The sequence below is a fragment of the Agelaius phoeniceus genome, chromosome 14 (assembly GCF_051311805.1).
Source record: "Agelaius phoeniceus isolate bAgePho1 chromosome 14, bAgePho1.hap1, whole genome shotgun sequence".
NCBI classification, from domain to species: Eukaryota; Metazoa; Chordata; class Aves; order Passeriformes; family Icteridae; genus Agelaius; species Agelaius phoeniceus.
This window is the reverse complement of record NC_135278.1, coordinates 20,994,508-21,013,670: the sequence shown is the minus strand read 5'-3', so window position 1 is coordinate 21,013,670 and position 19,163 is coordinate 20,994,508. Positions and strand designations below refer to the sequence as shown.

The 19,163-nt window shown below is 46.6% G+C and overlaps 2 protein-coding genes across 10 annotated transcripts in view; one reads left to right on the top strand and one right to left on the bottom strand.

Moving 5' to 3' along the window:
• Positions 1-1,433: 1,433 nt before the first annotated feature.
• Positions 1,434-17,202, bottom strand: LOC129125630 (uncharacterized). Of its 9 annotated transcripts, XM_077185854.1 has the most exons (25): positions 17,000-17,202; positions 15,421-15,540; positions 15,113-15,192; positions 14,363-15,036; positions 14,247-14,288; positions 13,985-14,152; positions 13,821-13,901; positions 13,631-13,743; positions 12,658-12,701; positions 12,530-12,557; positions 12,432-12,445; positions 12,279-12,319; positions 12,115-12,195; positions 10,945-12,037; positions 10,827-10,868; positions 10,688-10,731; positions 10,543-10,586; positions 10,421-10,461; positions 9,866-10,326; positions 8,956-9,049; positions 7,249-7,308; positions 6,486-6,505; positions 5,242-5,580; positions 3,855-5,112; positions 1,434-1,990 (listed from the first exon to the last, which is right to left on the bottom strand). In XM_077185854.1, the coding sequence occupies exons 6-14, from the start codon at positions 14,051-14,053 to the stop codon at positions 11,966-11,968; spliced, it is 543 nt and encodes a 180-aa protein (XP_077041969.1). In that variant the 5' UTR covers positions 14,054-14,152; positions 14,247-14,288; positions 14,363-15,036; positions 15,113-15,192; positions 15,421-15,540; positions 17,000-17,202; the 3' UTR covers positions 1,434-1,990; positions 3,855-5,112; positions 5,242-5,580; positions 6,486-6,505; positions 7,249-7,308; positions 8,956-9,049; positions 9,866-10,326; positions 10,421-10,461; positions 10,543-10,586; positions 10,688-10,731; positions 10,827-10,868; positions 10,945-11,965. The 9 variants fall into 9 exon arrangements, with proteins under 9 accessions (XP_077041969.1, XP_077041974.1, XP_077041971.1 ...); XM_077185859.1 differs by lacking the exons at positions 1,434-1,990; positions 3,855-5,112; positions 5,242-5,580; positions 6,486-6,505; positions 7,249-7,308 and adding an exon at positions 6,539-6,883; XM_077185855.1 differs by lacking the exons at positions 1,434-1,990; positions 3,855-5,112; positions 5,242-5,580; positions 6,486-6,505 and adding an exon at positions 6,892-7,069 and having other exon boundaries at positions 8,956-10,326.
• The window catches only part of ADGRG4 (adhesion G protein-coupled receptor G4), a 36,679-nt gene continuing 34,550 nt past the window's right edge, over positions 17,035-19,163 (top strand). The window contains exon 1 of the mRNA XM_077185852.1: positions 17,035-17,189. The gene's annotated coding sequence lies outside the window, so the exon portion shown is untranslated. The remainder of the gene's footprint in view (positions 17,190-19,163) is intronic.

The window sequence follows — 19,163 nt, the reverse complement described above, 5'->3', positions numbered from 1 at the left end:
TCCTAAATCCCAGCTTCTCAGAAGGCCCAAGGGGACAGGGTTGGGCAAGGGTGGAGCTGTTCTGGGTTTGTTGGTGGTGCCTTGTAGTGAACAGTGTGTTCAGAGCTGCTCTGCTGGTTCTGCCTATCACTTTGACAGGGAAGGAGTGTGCTGGGATATGATAAATCACTAAATTGTCACTTCTAAATGCTGCTTGCAATGAAAACATTGTCTATAAACCCTCCTAAATGGTGTTAAATTTGTCTGCTATATTTCTTCCCTCCCACCCCACCACTGCTGCTCTAAGATCCCTTAGTAGCTCAGTCTTTCTTTGTGTTTTGTTTGACATTTATGCCCACTTTCCCCAAAGCTCTGGGGGTTCTTTTAAAAATATGATATTGATTTTTTTCTTGGTTTAAAAAAAAAACCCTGAAATATACACACACACACTAAAGAAGCAGATCTTCATGGCTCAGCCCTGAGTGGTAAAGGAAGAGCAACAGGAAGGGTGGTTTGTGGTGCTGGAGAAAGTCTCTGCAAGGTTTAAAGGAGCATCCCATTTCACCAGATGGCTTTTTTTTTTTTTTTAATGGGTTATGGTGCTGGGAAGATCTGGAAAGAGTGCAAGTCCCTCATTCCAGTTTGGATGTCGTGTTTTAAGAAATGTGTTCTTTCAGTTCTTGGAGAGCATAGTTTTGGATTTATCCTCACATCCTCCAGTTTTGGTGGCTCTGTTGTTTTTTTATTTCCCTTTCTCTGCCCTCTTCCCTGCCCTCACTCCCCTGATGGCTGCAGGGGATGTGATTCAGGCACTCATCACTGCTCTGGAGCTTCTTTACAGAACTAAAACTGACTGGGTCTTTCACCCTCCTCTCATAGCAGTGGTGCAGAATGATGCACATGGGAGGGCAGGGGTTTTATCTGTTGTTTTATCTTCTGGTTTGATGTTTAACACATGAGGCAGAACCCCAAGCCCCTGCTCACCATGTCAGGCTAGGCTGCAGGGGAGCACATTGACAGCAACACAGTGGCTGCACCACAACCACAATCAATCTGATAGAAAAAGGGTTTAAGGCTTCTAACAGTGCCATGGTGACTGAGCTGAGCCCAACCTGGGTCTAGCTTAATCCCTGATCTGTGTAAAGCCCTCTTCTGTGCTTTCCTGAGGCTGGGACAGCTGGAGAGGTTGCTCTCCACGAGCACAGGATGGCAGCTGTGGGCTGAAACTCACTGAGCTGCCTCCCCAGTACGTGATGGGGTTGTGAGGGATTTAAAAGAAAAAACATTACAATGTCTTTGTCAGTCTTCCATGCTCACTTAAGCTGGCTGTTGGTGATTTGTAGTATTTTTTAAAATAAAAACCAAACGCTTTCCCTTTACAAGTAAATATGCCATGAAGAGGGCTTCAAAGGAAAGATGATTAGTTACTATCCAACTGTTGCTAAATTCATTGGTTGATGGTCCATATACTGCATTTTTAATGTTACTGATACCTGATACAGACTATTCCCAAGCTGTTTGATAATTATTTATCAGCCATTTATCAGCCATCTGCATCAGCATCATCTGCATGACCAGTGATGGCCAAAAAGCAGGAAGGAGAGAAAGGGGTTAAGCTGTAGGCAGGAAAGGGAAGGCAGAAACCAAGCAGAAAACAATTGGCACCTGGGCTCCATTGAAGACTAAAAGTGGGAAAAAATGGCTAAATTGAAAAATCTGCCTATTGTGTGTGCAGTTTCCAAGGGGAAACAAACAAACCCATTCAAAGGAAGGGAAAAAAAGGCAAAGAATTAAAAAATCCTTGTGCTGTTATGCAAAATTGGGGGGTTTAACTCTTCCCAATCTCTTCCCAGTCTCAGGCAGAAATATTTTTATAACCAAACCATCTCCCTTTTTAAAGCATTTAGTTGGATTGAGTAATTTCTTAAGTCCTCCATCATCAGGACCAGTTTGGATTTGGCAGCTCAAACACCTTGGCAAGGCCAGGACAAGTTCAGTGGTTCTCCCTGTCCTGAAAGAGAGGAGAAAAGGGAAGTTAAGCTCACTGCAGAATCAAAGACTCCTGCATTTCATCTTTTGGCTTGGATTGCTCACCATGGAGTTTTAGCCATAAAAAACAGGGAGGTGGCACCAAATTGAATTAAAAAGTGCCCTTTCCCAGTGTTTTTATTCCAGACATTCAAAGAAAGCTCATTTTTCTTCTAGCATTCTTTCCCTAATTTTAGCAGAACCATTCTCATCCCGGACACCACTCATCAGTTGTTTAATCCTTTGGCACTGGATCTGGACAAAGGAAGGGACACATCTGGGTCATGGGAAAGCACGGAGAGAAACCCTCCAAAACTGGACAGAGAAAAATGAAATGCAGGAAGACAGAGCCTGCAGACAGAGAAAAATGAAATGCAGGAAGACTTACCTGCAGCTGGTTGCTCTTTGCACTGGGCTTCCTTTAAAGGAATGGATTTGCTGCTAAACGCATCTCAGGCTCAGATGTGACCAGGAGAAGGTGGGATGGAGATGAGGAGTCAGACAGGGAATAGCCAGGGAGATGCAGGGCCCACGAACATCAAGGATGGAGAAGAGAACGAACAGGGATTGTTCTCCATGTTTAGATCCATCAGTGCTGGGAGCTTGGGAAGCACATGAGGGTACCAGAGGGATGCTGGGCAGGAGCAGGATAACTCCAGGATAAGGGCAAGCTGCTCCCACTCCAGGGCTGGGCCAGGGAAGGAGGGGAATTATTTCTCTCCCCTTTCCAGTGGGATGCAGGTGCCACCCCATGCAGAGGCAGGAAAACTGCCTTGCAATCAAGTACAAAACCTGCCTGGCAAGCCCAGGATGCCAGCAGCCATTTCTCCTGGATTTCCTGCTTACAGGCATTTTAGGCTTACTTTGTCTCAAAAGCACCTTTTTTGCCAAGGGCATTCCCATTTCTTTTGGATCCTGAACAGAGGTTTGGAAAGCTGACTTTGATGAGGGAACTGTTTCCTATTTTGATCCGTGTTAACTTGGAGTTTCCCTTGGCACCAAAATCAGGGGGTGAACCCAACCCTTGAAGGGCCGTAAGATCCTAACTATCCAATCCCCTCAGCATTGGCTTGTAGAACCTTCTCAGGGTTAATTTAGCAAACTTAAGGGTTTGGCAAGTTCAGGATCAAAACAACCAAAAAAATTCGTGAAAAAGAAACTGAACTGAGGCTGGCTAAAAGCTGATGACTCATTACAACAATTCAGTGAAAAGGAAGCAGGATTGATCCTGTGAAAAACGCCAATCGCTTGTTTTTAAAATTTTAAAAGTTTAACAGTAATTAAATGGTTATAAAAATAGTAATACAATTAGAGTAATAATAATTTGGACAAATATAATTAAATATGAGACAATAGAGACAAAGAGTTACGGACGTCCGGGTACCTTTTTCCGGGCAGCACGAGCCTGAAAAAGGACCCCCATTAACAAAGGATTAACCCTTAAAAGCAATAGCCTGTTGCATAGTCATACACTTCGTACATGATGCATAAATTCCATTCAAACACAGGATTCTGTCTGGTCATCATCAACTTCTTCCTCTGAATCCTAACAGCGCCTTCAAGGCAGGAAGAAGTTCGTTTCTTCTGATAAGAGGGCAATAAATTCTTTTTCTCTGAAAGATTTAGGTGTCCTGTGACTGCTATCTCGCTGTGAGTCCTTTCTTTAAAAAAAGTCTCCTACATAGCATAGTTTCTACTTTAACATTTTGTTATAACCTAAAACTATATTTAACACACTACTTAAGAGAATACAGCATTACTTTCTAACACAACACATATAATATTCATTTTAATATTTGAGAAAAGACAATCACAAAATACGCACTTTTCACATTTTCAATACTCACCAAGCCATCTGGCCAGAGTTCTTTGCCCACCGAGGACACAGCAACCAGCAGGGATCTTCCTCCCATTCTCCAGCACAGGCTTCAGGGAACGCCGACTTAGTCACAACAGAAGAGGCACAAGGATAATTTGGAACTCGTTGTGACCTCAATGCCGCCCAGACCCAGGAGAAAGCACTTTTCCGATCAGACGGAGCGGGGTATTTCCCGTACCGCCCTCTCTTCTCCCTACCCAAGGCGCATGAGCACACTGCCGCCATCATTGCAAGGGCAAGTGAGTGCCGTCCTGAGCCACCATCTTGGGTGTGGCGTAAAAGTGACCTTTTTTTTGTCTCCCCTTTCCAGTTTTCACCCCCTGCAGAGGCAGGAAAACTGCCTTGCAATCAAGTACAAAACCTGCCTGGCAAGCCCAGGATGCCAGCAGCCATTTCTCCTGGATTTCCTCTCCGCAATCTTTGGTACTGGCAGAAGCCACTCCCGGCCGAGCCGCCATCTTTGTTGTGGTACCCTTAAGCATCCCCCGCTCCTCACACAGGCGTTTCTCTTGCCGGCTGTCTCAACCCGGTCCCGACGCCGATCCACTCTCAGCGCCATTTTCTGCTGCTTTTCCCGGCGGGAGAAAACGGGTGGCGGGGTCAGCGGCACCGGAGCCCCGCGAACCGCGGCAGGAAGCGGCGGCGACGCCTCTGCCGGAGTCCTCCCGCGGCGCCATCTTGAGTGTGGCTGGAGCCCGACCCGGCTCATGCAGGGTCCTGGTACGCGGGCGCTTCGCCGTCTTGAAATGGCAGCTCTGTCCCCTCCGCGCCTCCGCCGCCCGCCGAAACCGGCCCCGCCGCTGTCGTTCTTCCCAGCCACGGCCCCGCACGGCGGCCGCTCAAGCCCGGCCACGCCCCTTTGCACCCCTAACTGTGCTTCACCGCTCCTCTCTGTGCACAGTACCGTTCTGTGCCCACAAGGTGGCAGCACCGCCCCCCCTGCCCGGGCCGGGCTGGACGCACCTTGGGGCAGGCAGGGAACGGAGGCCGAAGCTGCCGGAGAGCCTTTTGTATTTATTCCCTTCAGCCCCAGCAGCTGTTCCTACGGTTTAAGGGCACTTGATTGGTTCATTCCTAGGTAAAAACGTTATAGCGTTGGTTTCAAAACGACTGCGCATCTCTAGTCAGAGTTTCCTATATTCCCGTATACAATAGAATGGATAGATTCGTTCCAAACCATTCTTTCCAAATGGTTTTAGAGATAAATTCCAATTCTTTGAAAATACCTATAAAAACGAAAAACTTGACAGGTTTTGGTGTTCTACACCCACCCCTCCGCGTGAATTTTCTGGCAGCTTTTGGTCCCTCTGGGGGAAGGTTACCCAGCATGACCCCCCCCCTCACTCCCCACTCACCTGCTCCTCCATCACAGCCTGGTGTGACGGTGTTCACAGGAGTCAGGATGAGGGAAGAGACGAGGAGTTGACTCCATGTTTCAGAAGGCTTGATTTATTATTTTATGATTTATATTACATTAAAACTATACTAAAAGAAGAAAGGATTTCATCAAAAGGCTAGCTAAGAACAGAAAAAGAAAAAATGATAACAAAGGCTTGTGTCTCAGACAGAGAGTCTGAGCCAGCTGGATGTGATTGGCCATTAATTAGAAACACCCACATGACACCAATCACAGGTCCACCTGTTGCATTCCACAGCAGCAGATAATCATTGTTTACATTTTGTTCCTGCGGCCTCTCAGGAGAAAAAATGCTAAGGAAAGGATTTTTCAGAAAATATCATGGCTACAGCCTGGCTCTCCCTCCTAGGGACATTGCGGTGCCCCAAATGACATCAGAGCCCCCAAGTCTCCAGCCCCTCTCCCTCAGCCTTACTTCCTCACCCCCAAAGAAGGCACAGAAGGAATCAAACTGCCCTGGACAGCAGAGTGGTGCTTTATTCAAGCCCTTTCCATGAGTACATCGCCCCCAAAAGTGACTCTGCTGCAACAAGAATGGGGGGGCAGCCCCCAGAAGTTCCTCCCCAGCCCCGCAGTCACAGGAGAGAGGCAGAAAGAGGGAGGGGCAGCAGAGAGGACACAAGAAGAAAAGTAAGAATGGGGTGCAGAATGAAGTTGAAAAAACAACCACAAAACCTGGGATGGGCAGCATAACAGAGAGGAATTAAAAAGGAACGGGGATAGGGAATGGCACACAGGAGCACCAGAGAGCCACCAAGAATATAAAAGGAATACAAAGAAGGCATAAACAAAAAACAACCACCAAAAAAAACCCCCAAAACAAGAACACACACCCCCCCCCCCCCCAAAAAAAAAAAAAAAAACAACCCAAAATCAAAGAACAACCAACCAAAGAAAACCAGACTGGGACAGGCAGCATTAGAGAGGGATTAAAAAAGAAGAGGGAAATGGAATGGTTCACAAGCATCCAGTGAGAAAGAATGGCATGGAAATCACCACACAGAATAAAAAAGGAACAGGAGTGGGCCATGGAGAAGGACAGAGGAAAAGGCGGAGCGCCAAACACACAGTGTGCTCAGAATTAATGTGATGGGAGGCTAAGACATGTTTTGCACAGCACAGTGAATGGTCTGGATTTCAGAAGACAATTGAGAACAGACAGAAAAACTGCCTCAAGGATACAGAGGTTTCCTAAGAATTCCCTGGAACAGGTAAAGAAGAGAAACCACACAGACTATCAGTGCAAGACTCTAAAACCAGCAAGAAATTTATTCTTGTGTATTAAATGTTAAAAATCACATGCATGATTGTAGAATATTTTAGTTTAAAAAATATTTCAAAAACCAACCCTGAGAGTTTACCTGCAACTGCTATAAAATATCTATTTTTTAATATATATATATAAACATGATTATTTTCTGTAATCAAAAAATTTAGACAAGGATGCAACCATCCAGGTAATGCTGAGTGAACTGATGCCCTGCATCAGACAGTCTTGTCAAACTCCTGCTGGCAGAACTGAGCTCACCCCAGTCCATGGATGCACTCAGCTCACACACTGATTCAAATGCAAGTGACAGCTGGGGAAACAAGGAGTGGAAGAAAATTGTATTTTGCACACTACAGCCAAGACCTGTGAAAGGCCACAGTAGAATATGCTGCAAAAGAGCCCATGGTACAAGAAATGCAGGCTCATAGGCTGTCTCCTCAAGACAAGCTGGTGGAATATTCTGCAGAGCTGGCCACAGGCACAGCGCCCCTGAATCCTGTAAGCAACATCAGAAATGTCAGCAGGTGTTGCACCAGGCACTTTTAGCTCCTAAGGAAGGCAGCCAACAAAGATGTTTGTAACCTTTACCAAGGAACAGATATAAAAATGACAGGTTGCTCAGATCTAGTACCTTTTCCATTTTCATTCAAAGTCCCAGCCCCACCATCCACTTACCAGCCCCACAGTGATTTCAGCACCCCCCCAACAGGTGCCAGCACAGGCCCAGGCAGTATTCTATCATCGACAGGGTTTTCAGGCGCAAGGTTGCAACAGAGAAAAGGTGAGTGAGATGGAGAGAAAAGAAGACAGAGAGAAAAGGAGACAGAGAGAAAAGGAGGGTAGGAAAACTGAAGAAGTACAGGAGTTAGAGGAACAGAAAGTGGTTAGGATCAGAGTTAAAGTGAAAACTTAGTCTTTTCCTTCATCACTCTACCCTTAAGAGCAAAAAAGACACACCAAGGAAAAGGAGAACACAGGGAGAACAAGAAGCAAGAAGAGTGAGGGTGAAAGTTATTAAGAAAAAGAAATAAGGTGCAAAGTATAGACAAAAGAGAGAAAAATAAATACAGTCAGACAGAAATAGTGAAATGGACAAACAGAAAAAAGGAAGCAGATGGAAACAGAGTTACAGAAGCAGAGACACTGTCAGAAACAGTGAGAAACAGAAACAAAGGGTTAGACATAGATAGAATTTAAGGTAGAAATAGAAAAGTAAAGTGAGGAGCAAAAGGAAGAAATACAGTGGAAAGAAATGACAAAACCACGCCAAAAAAAGACAGGAGCCACAGTGGGGGTAGGGAAGGGCAGGGGGTATCTTTATTAGGGGTGATTCAACTTTATTAAATGAATGTTTTTATTTACACTTCAGCAAAATACATGGAAACAGTGTATACAAATGCAAGTGCAGATACAATCCATAGACGCACTGCTAAAAGTCTAATTTACATATAGACCAATACAGGGAAATGCAGCAGCTAATGCAAATGCAGAGCAATGCAAAGCAACACAGATAGAAAAAGGTTATCACCTTGTGTTTATATTTTCATTACATGTTGATTTATTGTTACAGGAAACCCAAAACAACAAAAGCACACAGAAAACAACACTCATCTACCATTAACACCCCCTTCACATTACACACAAACTCACCATCTCTCTCGTCACAACTGCTAAATTACACCCCAGCAATCATTGGTCCTTGGGAACGTGGTTCCCGGGAGCCTCCAAAAAAAATCCTCCTGCCTGACGAAAACCCATGCCCAAACTCTGGCAACAAACGTCACCTCGCAGACAAACTGGGACAGAGGAAAAAAAAAACCCAGGCCAGGGGAAAAAAAAAAAAACAGGCCCTGGCTGGAGATTTTTTATTCTAAATTTAAAAATGAGTTGAAAAACCTGAAAAGCCAAACTCATACAAGGTTACAACCCTAGAACCCTTCAATACCACACACACTTCCTTCAGCTTACACACAAACCCACACTCACACCTCAACCAGTCTGCTAACCCCCAGCACACATTCACACCATGCCTCAGGAACACAGGTCCCAGGAGCCTCCAAACAATCCTCCTGCCTGACGAAAACCCCAGTCCCTGGCTGGTCCACACGCAAACTCCAGCAATGAATGTCACCTCGCAGACTAACTGGGACAGAGGGAAAAAAACCCAGCCGCGGGGTGGGGGGGGGAACTCTGGCTGGGGATTTTTTATTCTAAATTTAAAAATGAGTTGAAAAACTTGAAAGGCAAACGTCACACACACAAGGTTAAATCCAGTCAGAATGCACTCACATGTGCAGAGACAAGCCGACACAGACAGACACAGTCACATGCTGTCACACACACTCACACATTCTTCCAACTTACACTCACTGCAGCCCTTACTTGAGACACTGAAGAACGTGCTGCGACACATCTTCTGGCTGCCGCTCCTTGACATCAAATGGTAGATTCTGGGGAAATCAGTAGCCTCGGGTACCTGTGAGATGACAGGAAGCGGTCAACAAGTGGCTATCTGATAGCTAGGACTTGTCCCCGCTCTGGACCGATAAATTTTCTACCCAAAATCTATCTACTGTTCATCGGTCTTCTATCTACCCATAGAAGACAGATGAACAGTAAAATTTATATAACTGTTCTACCTGTGACTATGTGCCAGGGCAGAGCAGCTCCAGTTATAAGTGGTACAACATAAGTACACCCAATATAAGCTGACACATACAGTGCAAGTGTATGTATAGTGTAAGTACACACAATATAAGGCGACATCTGTACATACAGCATGAGCCAGAACTTCAGATAACTCTCTAGAAGATTAATTCTTGAGCCATATACCTTTTGAGAAGATAGAACCTACAGAACTACTGCAGTCACCTGAGGAGGGAGTAAGACACTCCCTCTAGAAGTCCAAGAGAATGGCATGGAAAAAAAGGCACTACCAAAGCTAGTAGTGAGAAGGAAGATGCATGACACCTTGTGTAATCCTTCCTGTCTCAAAGAGTAAAAAAGGAAAGATGCCGGAATAAGCGATATCCGGGAAGGAACGTGAGTAAAATACAGCCTATATGGCACAGAATAGTGCCGATAAAGCATCGAGATGTAACAAAAGCCTACTACATGGAAGACAATGGACACACACTACATACCAGACACGGACAACATAACAGACAATTGGAAACTGCCTGGCACTTTGACCTTATGGACCCAAGATTCCTACTGCAAGATGAGCCAGAGGCCGATGATGCCAAAGGAAAGAAAGCCCTACGATGATAGCACATGATGAAACGTAACTCACTATAAGAAGTTAGTAGCAAAGCAGTTAAGAGGATGCTCAAGAGGCTGCGTAAACCTAGACAAAGAAGCCGACTGCCGGGTGACCGTGGCGATAGCTCCAGACGTGAAGGCGAGCTCCTCGGGGGAAAGATCCGTGACAACGTCGAGTCGAGGAAGGCGGACGACGCAAAGTTCCTGAGAACGTGGAGATGGATCGGAACTGCCCTGCCCGGCAAAGGCTCTGGTCAGGCTGAGGAGAAACCCTCTCCCTTTACTTCCAGAGAGCCTGTCCCGCTACAGACCTCTCTGCTAAGCGGACATCAATTGCTCCCTGTGATAGTAAAGATTTTTCCCCTTCTCCCAACCAGTGGCCCTGACACTTAGCTTTTGGAAGACAAGCGGACAAAAGCCATCGTTGGTTGGACGTTGAGATGTCCTCCACGTGTGCTTCGGTGCTGCCGTTTCCAAGCTTTGGCTAAGAGCCTCCTCAGGGTACGTAAGACAAAACAGAAAAGGTGACTATTGCCCTCAACAACAGTAATCCCCAGGACTCCTTTGTACCACTGCCCCGGCTCACCTCAAATCTTGATTTGACTCCGGAGGCTGCCCAGAAGATACCTGCAAAAAGAATAGGTACACACTTAGCATGCTGCTGTGTAATGCTCACCTAGGAGTCAGCCTGCCTAAACAATGGCTCACCTGCCCTTCTCTGTTCCTTGGCGTGCCTAGGGCAGCGACAGCACCTGCAAAGAAACAAAGCAGAAAAGCATGCTGAGATACTGTGAAAACACAACCTCCCAAATCTGACAAGGATGCCACACCAATACCTTAAGCTTGCACCCACCTGGCATGGTCATGCTTAGCCAGGATAGATTGTAAGTGGACCACCTAAAATAAAAAGAACAAGAGTACATGCTTAGAGCTGCACCAGAAACTGAGACTTCAGCAATAACAACTGCTTCTGTACAGTACTCAATGCTCACCTTGCCCACTCAGCCTTGACGGCTGCCCTCTGCCTTGACTTCCTAAAAAGAGAGACAAAGAACAATGCTGTAACAGCTACCATTCATGCTTCCTCTGCAGAGACAAACAGTGACTCACCTGCTCAGGGCAATCCCCTCACCCGGGATGGGGTGCTCTGCCCTGGACTTTATCCTCCTGCATCTGAAAGAAAAAGTTCGGACAAAAGTCAAAGGTCTGCAGGATAACTTAAGAGCTCCAGATATCTTGTGTCCATCTACAAATCTCATCTAGAGTCCAACTACACCCCACATTACAAATTTCAACTCCCCAGAGCTTGTCCAATTGCACCAGGCTATGCGGCAGGGCAGAGCAGCTCCAGCACAAATGTGTGTGCAGACACCCATGACACAGGACAGGACGTGACAAACAATTGGGACACAACAGGAACAGAAATCTCTGGGCAAGGAAAATGATTGCGAGGACTGAGAGAATGCAAAACGAGATGACTAAGGTGAGACCAATGGTGAGCTGATGAGGCTCAGAGAACCCTGGAGGAAGAAGATGCTAACTGAATGATTTATTCCAAGAACAGCAAAGATGGATGCCCGAGAATCCTACAGTCAGAGTTCTCTCCCTAACATCGCATTCTTAGAAGGCCTAATCCACCTTAATGGATCCTTGTGGGGCACGGCTCTCTGTACAGCTTAGAACAAGATGTGACAAGACATCTGACTGGATGCTTCTAAAGAGAGATGAGATTCTGATACCTGCCTGAGCTCCTGAGTCAAAACTTCCATGGCATAGGTGCCAGGGCAAGGAACACTGAGATCACAGATACTAAGAATGGTGCCAAGGTTTCTGACAGGCCCCTCAAAGGGCTAGGATAAAAGACATGAGATACCCAAACAAGACATAATGCACAAAAGACAAGTGACATGATACACGCCGGGACTGCTCTGCCCTGTGCACCTCAGCACTGTGATCCAAAGTGAGACTTTGCTTTTAGGGGGCCTAAGGGGCCACTTCATGAACACCCCCCACCTCCTCCAAAGCGGACACAAAAACCCCTCCCAGTAATTCCCAAACCCACACCCTACTTTCATCCCCTCTGTGGGTCATAGCCCTCTACTTATCTCTCGCGCATCTGGGGATGCTGGTCTCAGGTGCAAAGAAAGGCCACCTCGTCAGCTGGGAAGGTGCTGCTGGCACCAGGCTGGTGTCTCTGAGACAGCTGTATTAAAGAAAACCAAACGTCAGTACCTGATCTCATCAACCCATCGGCCAAAACCCCAAAAGTCTGCTACTCACCATGGTCCTAAGAACGCTCAGCTGCTCAGGCCGCACGCTTCGGGCACGCTCGGAGACCGAGGCCATCATCACGGGGGGTGCCTGGGTTAAGAGGAGATGAGGTGATTTGGCATGGCTGAAACCCGAGTGGACCCTTGCTCCTCCTCCCTACTTCCCTGACTCACCGCAACTCCTGGGCCATTGCCAAAGGCCACCTGGATGGCACCTTTAAAGAGAAAAGTTCAGGGCTTCATCACCAGGTCCACAATGCATCCACAGGGCTCACATGTGCAGGAAACCCGGTGCATCAGCCAGCTGGTGACAGGGGCTTAGCATACTCGAAGTGGATTGCCTAAAGCACACAAACAAGAATGGAAGCTTAGGGCTCCACCGGAAATTGAGACTGGAGCAATAACAACTACTCTCCACTGCTCACCTTGACTGCTGGTATCCAGATTTACTTCCTAAAAAGAAAGATAAAGAACAGAGCTGTAACAGAGTCACCACATACACTTCTGCTGCAGAGACAAATGGTGCCTCACCTGCTCAGGGGAAATAGCTCACCTGGGATGGGGCGCTCTGACACAGATTTAATCCACCCAAAATCTGAAAAAAAAATTAGGACAAGAGTCAAACTGTTGCAGGATAACTTCAGAGCTCCAGACATCTTGTATCCATCTATAAATCCCATCTAGAGTCCAACTACACCCCACATTACCAACTGCAAGTCCCCGGGACTTCTCCTATTGCACCAGCCTATGCGGCAGGGCAGAGCAGCTCTGGCACAAATGTGTGCAGACACCCGTGACACAGGACAGACAGGACGTGACAAACCACAGGCACAAGACACAGACAAAAATCTCTTGGCAAGGAAAATGGCTGCAAGGACAGAGAATGCAAAAGGAGATGATCGAGGTGAGAGTGATGGTGAGCTGACCATGAGGCTCAGAAAACACTGAAGGAGGAAGATACTAACTGAATGATTTATTCCAAGAACTGCAAAGATGGATACCCAGAAATCCTACAGTCAGAATCCTCTACCTGCCCTCACATTCTTACAAGTCCAACTCAGCCTTAATGGACCCTGGCGGGCATAGCTGTCCATACAGCTCAGAACAAGACCTGAAAAGAGATCTGACTGGATGCTTATAAAAAGAGAAGAGAGTCTGATGCCTGTCTGAGCTCCCAAGTTGAAACTTCTATGGCATAGGTACCAGGCCAAGGAATGCAGAGATCACAGATGCTAAGAATGATGCCAGGGTTTCTGATAGGCCCCTCAAAGGGCTAAGGTAAAAGACATGACATATCCAAACAACACATAATGCACAATAGACAAGGGACACGATACACACCAGGACTGCTCTGCCCTGCGCACCTCAGTTCTGTCATCAAAAGTGACACTTTCCTTTTATGGGCCCTAAGGGGCCGCTTCATGGACACCCCCATCTCCAAAGGTGACTCAAAAACCCCTCCCGGTGGGTCCCTACCCTGCGCCCCGCTTTCATCCCCTCTGTGGGTTGCAGCCCTCTACTTATCTCTCGGACATCTGGGGATGCAGGTCTGTGTCATGTACAAAAGAAGGCGGCCTCGACAGCTGGGAAGTTCCTGCTGGCACTGTTGTTCAACATCTTCCTGATGTTTCTTAGTCAGCTACATGAAAGAAATCCAAATATCAATGCATGATCTCTGCAGCACACTGGCTAAAACCCAACAATTCTGCTACTCACTCTTTTCCTAAGAATGCCTGTCTCCTGGGGCTGCACCCTTTGGCCACACTCCAAGGCTGATGCCATCGTCACGGGGTAAGCCTGGGTTAAAAGGAGACGAGGTGATGTGGCATTGCTCAAACCTGAGTGGACCCTCGCTCCTCCTCCCTACTTCCCTGACTCACCACAACTCCTCGGCCATTGAAGAAGGCTACCCTGGTGACACCTTTAAATAGAAAGGGCAGAGGCTTCATCGCCGAGTCCCGCGATTCTTCCCCAGGGCTCGGGAGAGCGGCACACCCGGTGCGTCGGCCGGTCGGTGACTGGGGCTCGGCATACTCTGAGTGGATTGCCTAAAGCGCAGAAACAGGAACGGATGCTTAGAGTTGCACCGGAAAGTGAGACTTGAGCAATAACAACTGCTTCTGGACGCTACTCAATGCTCACCTTGACCACCTCATCTTGACTGCTGATATCCAGCTTTACCTCCTAAAAAGAAAAAGAACAGTGCTGTAACAAAGTCACACTTTACACTCCCCCTGCAGAGACAAACGGTGACTGACCTGCTCAGGGGAACCTCCTCGCTTGGGATGGGTGGATGGATTTTGTCCTGGGTTTTATTCTTCTGCATCTGAAAGAAAGTGAGGACAAAATTCAAAGGGCTGCAGGATAACTTCACAGCTCCAAACATCTTGTGTCTACTTAGGAATATCATCTAGAGTCCGGCGACACCCCACAAACTGCGAGTCCCTGGGACTTGTCCTGTTGCAGCAGGCTATGCGACAGGGCAGGGCAGAGCAGCTCTGGCACAAATATGTGCAGACACCCGTGACACGGAACGTGACAAACAGGGGGACAACAAACAACACATCATGCTTGTGGTGAGGGCCTCGAGGGGAAAAGGCAAAAGGGACCCCAAAGACACACTAGGTAACACAGTACACCGGACAACACGATGTGGACCGGAACTGTTCTGCGCTGCCCGCCTGAAAGCTGCCTTCAAAAGTAGAGCCTCTCCCTTTAGCTGCCCTAAGAGGCCCCTTGGAGAGGATTACTTTTCCCTCTGCTAATTTTTAAATCTGTCCCAGGAACTCCCAACCCGCTACTCTCCCATCGTCCCATCTCCAGGCCGTGGCCCTGACTTATCTTTTGGATGATCGGTGATGAGGGTCCACGTTGCACCTGAAATGAGTCTGCCTCGGAGGGCCCTGTGATGGCCTGTTAGCCTCTCGGTCAGCTACAATAAAGAAAAACAAAACCAAAGTATGAGTACAGAGTTATGTGGGCCAAATCCCAGCAAGTCAGATACTTGCCCTCTCCTGAGTGTGCCTGGCTCCTTCAGGCTCCAGCTTCATCCTGATTCCAACAGTGTGGCCATTATTATGAGTGGCACCTGGGTAAGAGAAATGCAAAGTAAAATGGCATTCCTGTGAGTACAGTGGATGACCTTGTGTGCTGTAAGACGTGGGAATGCCTCTGCTCGGCTTCTAAAAGGCCTTGGGTGGGGGGCTCAAATAAACACCCTTTCTCACCCTGCTGCCTTCAAAACCACCCCCCCAACAATAACTCCTAACTGGATACCTGCTCAGCCTCCCTCTCCTAGTCACAATCCTCAACTCACCTGAAGCCTGAATCTCAAACTTCATCTTGGACGCTGGGCAGATCCCTCTTGTAACACGATGCATCTGCTGAAAAGTGCTGTAGTTAACACAACCCGGAGCCTCTGGAAGCTGCACTTCTCCTAAAAAAAAATACAAAACAAAATAAGAACAAAACTAGAAATTACAAATGCACCTTACCACCCCTAAACACAAAACCCAAAACTGTGAACTTAAATACTCCCTGTATTCTATATTGTTTTCTTCACAGTATCTTCAAAGCCTCTATTGCTTTAGACATCTGAAAGCACTTGCTAAAAACAAGCTGAGATAAACTGAAAGAGCCTCTTCACTAAAATGAGAGAAGAGCTCCTATCCTAGCTGATCCCAGAGAGGGAATGAAGGCCCCCCAGTAAAGGCTGGGGTTAATATACCCCTGATTGTGACCGCCTCTCATTCCCATGATACCCCAGAAAAGGGGGGGGGGGGGGGGGGGGGGGGGGGCAAATCCCACCAGGTATAAAAGCCCTCCAAGGGGCTACAGCTGTTTGGCTCCTCTGACTTGAGTTCAAGGGGAGTAAAGGGCTTGATATAGGAGAAAGCTCTTTAGGGAAATAGCAGCACTTTCTTTTTGCTACAGCTACTTGGAGCAAAAGTGCAGAAAACAGGTAAGAAATAAAACTTTGCGTTTAAGCAGCACAGCTTGGTAATTTATGTAAGTTAACAGCAACTTGATAAGTTGCTGTTAACTTACATAATTATTCCTTAGTGACTGCTAAGTATTACTTCATGTGTGACTAAGTAGGGTGGAGAAGAATACTAATGATATAAGTAGTCAAGTCTCCTTAGAACCTCTAATTAGGGCTATCTACATTATAAATAAAAATAGGAAAAATAATAAACTCCCACATAGTATTAGTGGTACATATGTGCACATGTGCTGGCCTTTCTCCCATCCAAAATATTTGGTAGAAGTGCCTTGAAATGCAGTTTTAAACCCCTAAAATGCTGAAAAAGGCAAAGCTTGCTTCAAGTGCACCCCTTAAAATGAGGAAATAGGGCAGTTGCCTCCACTTAAACTAACACAGTGGCAAATAAATGGCTTCTCCCCTTTAATTTAATCCCCTGAAATATTGGGTAAAGAGGAGCATTCATCACTTTGAATCTCTCCAGTGATGGAAAACGGGGGATTTTTCCACCAATTCAAACCCTTAAAAAGGAGGGACAGTTGGGCTTCCCTCTCCATTTCAGCCTTTGGATGATGAAAAGGGCAGAGCTACTCTTAATTCAAACACATAGTAAAGCATCATCGAGGTTTTCCCCTTCCATTTAAACTGCAAAATAATGAAAGATGGGGACTCCCTGTCAATTAATACCCGTAACGGCATGGAAAAGGTAGGGTTTCCTTCGATTGAGACCATTGAAGTTGCCGGGGAAGCAGATTCCTCTTCAATTTGAATGCGGGCAATTGTGGGAAAGGAACCTTTTCCCCTCAATTTAAATCCCCTTTCTCCTAGTAATCCCTCCCTTTTCTGGGGGCACTAGGGAGGGACTGATAAGAGCTGAAAGCCCCCCAGGCTTTCATGCCGCATGCTGCCCCACCTGCTCAGGTGCTGCCCCTTGGCAAGAGGGCTCTTCCCTCGGCATTTTCTCTAAGCGGGGCGCCGTGCCCGGGCGCATCCGGCTGCTCCGCAGCCCCTGCCGGATGCTCCGACCGTCGTTCCCCGAGGGACATTCGGGATACTTCCGTTTCCTTCTCTGGGCTGGTAGTTCCCTGTGCAAGTGTGCCCAGGTAACCCTCTGAAAGCAGCCTCTGGCAGGAGCTGCCCCCTCCTCATCCTCACTGGTCACACCTAGAGCTGCTGCATCTTGGGAGTGGGAGGTGGGGGGGTTTTAGCCAGATTTCTGGAATGCTTGCTGCAGGACTCAGTAACTCATGGTCAAAAAGATTTTGTCCGAGCTATGAAATTTTAAAAAAAACCAAAAACTAAGTCAATCTCGTACTTAAAGCAATTTGTAATCTAGAAGTTTGTATGGACTAACTGTCAGCTCTCAGGAAATTAAACACCCTGCTATCTTTTCTTGCCCTTACATAGTGAAGAACTCTAATATTTTACAATAAAATTTACTGGCTTCTAGTTCACGAACTATAAATGGTATTTGTTATGATTTTGTGATGCTGTTTACAGGTCAGTGTTCTGAGGGTAGTTCCAGCCCTCCCTTGGCCCACTGCCCTGTGCAACCAGGCCCCTGTGCTGTGTGGCTGTAAAAGGCAGCTGATGCATCTGTTTTGAAGAAAAAGAGTGAGAATTGTGTATTGAAACTTAGTACCGGTTCCCTTTGCTGTACAGTATTTTACACTGAATCAAAGAATATGTGTTCTGGGCTTTAATTCTTTTTTAATGGTGCCTTATCTCAGGGGAGCTGGGCAGAACGGGGTAAGTCTGATGTTTAGAGAGCGTGAATAATATTTGCACAGGTTTCTGTGTTTTCAGTGCTCAGTCAGTGACAACTAACCTAAATTACAAAAGCTGAGGAAATGCAAGAATGCTCCTGTCATTGTGTGCTTTTTAGTTTAGGTACCAAACTGAAATGTCCAGTGATTTGAAGAAAGCTCAGCCCAACTGGAGCTAAACATCCTTTAATTACCCTTTGCAGGATGGAGGTGTTCTGAATAGGGAGGCTCTTAGTTTAAAAGTTATTCAAGCAGGTCTTGGAACATGGCAGCCAGAAATGCCTGAAGAGTTCACAGAAACTGCAAGCACCTGTTAAAAGCAAAGTATATGGATCTTTTTGTTTTAGAATAAAAATGGCTGGTTAACAAACATCCTGAAGAGTCAGCCACCCACATTCTTCCTCCAAAGAATTGCAGATTCTTAGCTCCTGGGCTCTGAGATGTAATTACAGTATGAGGAGGTTTAGGAGAGCTGAAAAGTCACCATGGCAACCTCCTGGCAAAAATCTTCGCTCATCCAACGTAAAGCAAAATTTATTTTTATCTGAATGGCCTTAGTGAGCCTGAACAAGTTCTGTGTTCTGGCTCTCTGCTTCATTTCATTGTACTCCTCAGACACGGTCTTTTCCTGCTCTAAGTCCTAAAGGCCATCTTCTAAATCTTCTAAATGAAAGTTTTGACTAGAAATGGATGCAGGATGCTGGCTGTTCAATCGGGGTCTGCCTCTGAGTTAAGAAAGAGAGGCCCTCTCGTGGCGTTCCAGACCCTTTGCAATCAGCTCCAGTGAAGCTGATAAACAACCTGTGCTGAATAATTTTAAGCATTGAAGTAAACTGAAAAAACGTGGAAACAGATAAAAGAAGATGAAGGAAATGAAAATCATTGAAAAGTCCTGTGCAGTCCCTGTTCAGAGGAAAGAAAGGCTCTCCATGCAAGAGTTTATGCAAATTATAGAAGCTAGGAGAAGCTATGCAGCATGGACTTGGTGAGACGCAGTGCTTGCCAAGCAATTTTCGTGGATGTGACCTGCCCATAATAGGAGACTGAGACCTGCTGGTCGAAGCTGCTGGATGGCAGGAGGGTGCTGCTCAGCTGCAGCTACTTGACTGTGAGAGAGTCTGTGCGGGTGCACAGGGGGAAGGCAAAGCAGGAGAAGAGCTGCTGAGATATAAAGCAATTTGGCTAAGGGGTGCTCTCAGTTTTTTGAGGAAAAACTTGAAGTCTGTGGTGTTTAAATGGGGGTAACCAAGAGGAGGAGACAGATTTGTGAGCAATAAGGTGACGATGGATGGGTAGGTTATGTAGGAAAGC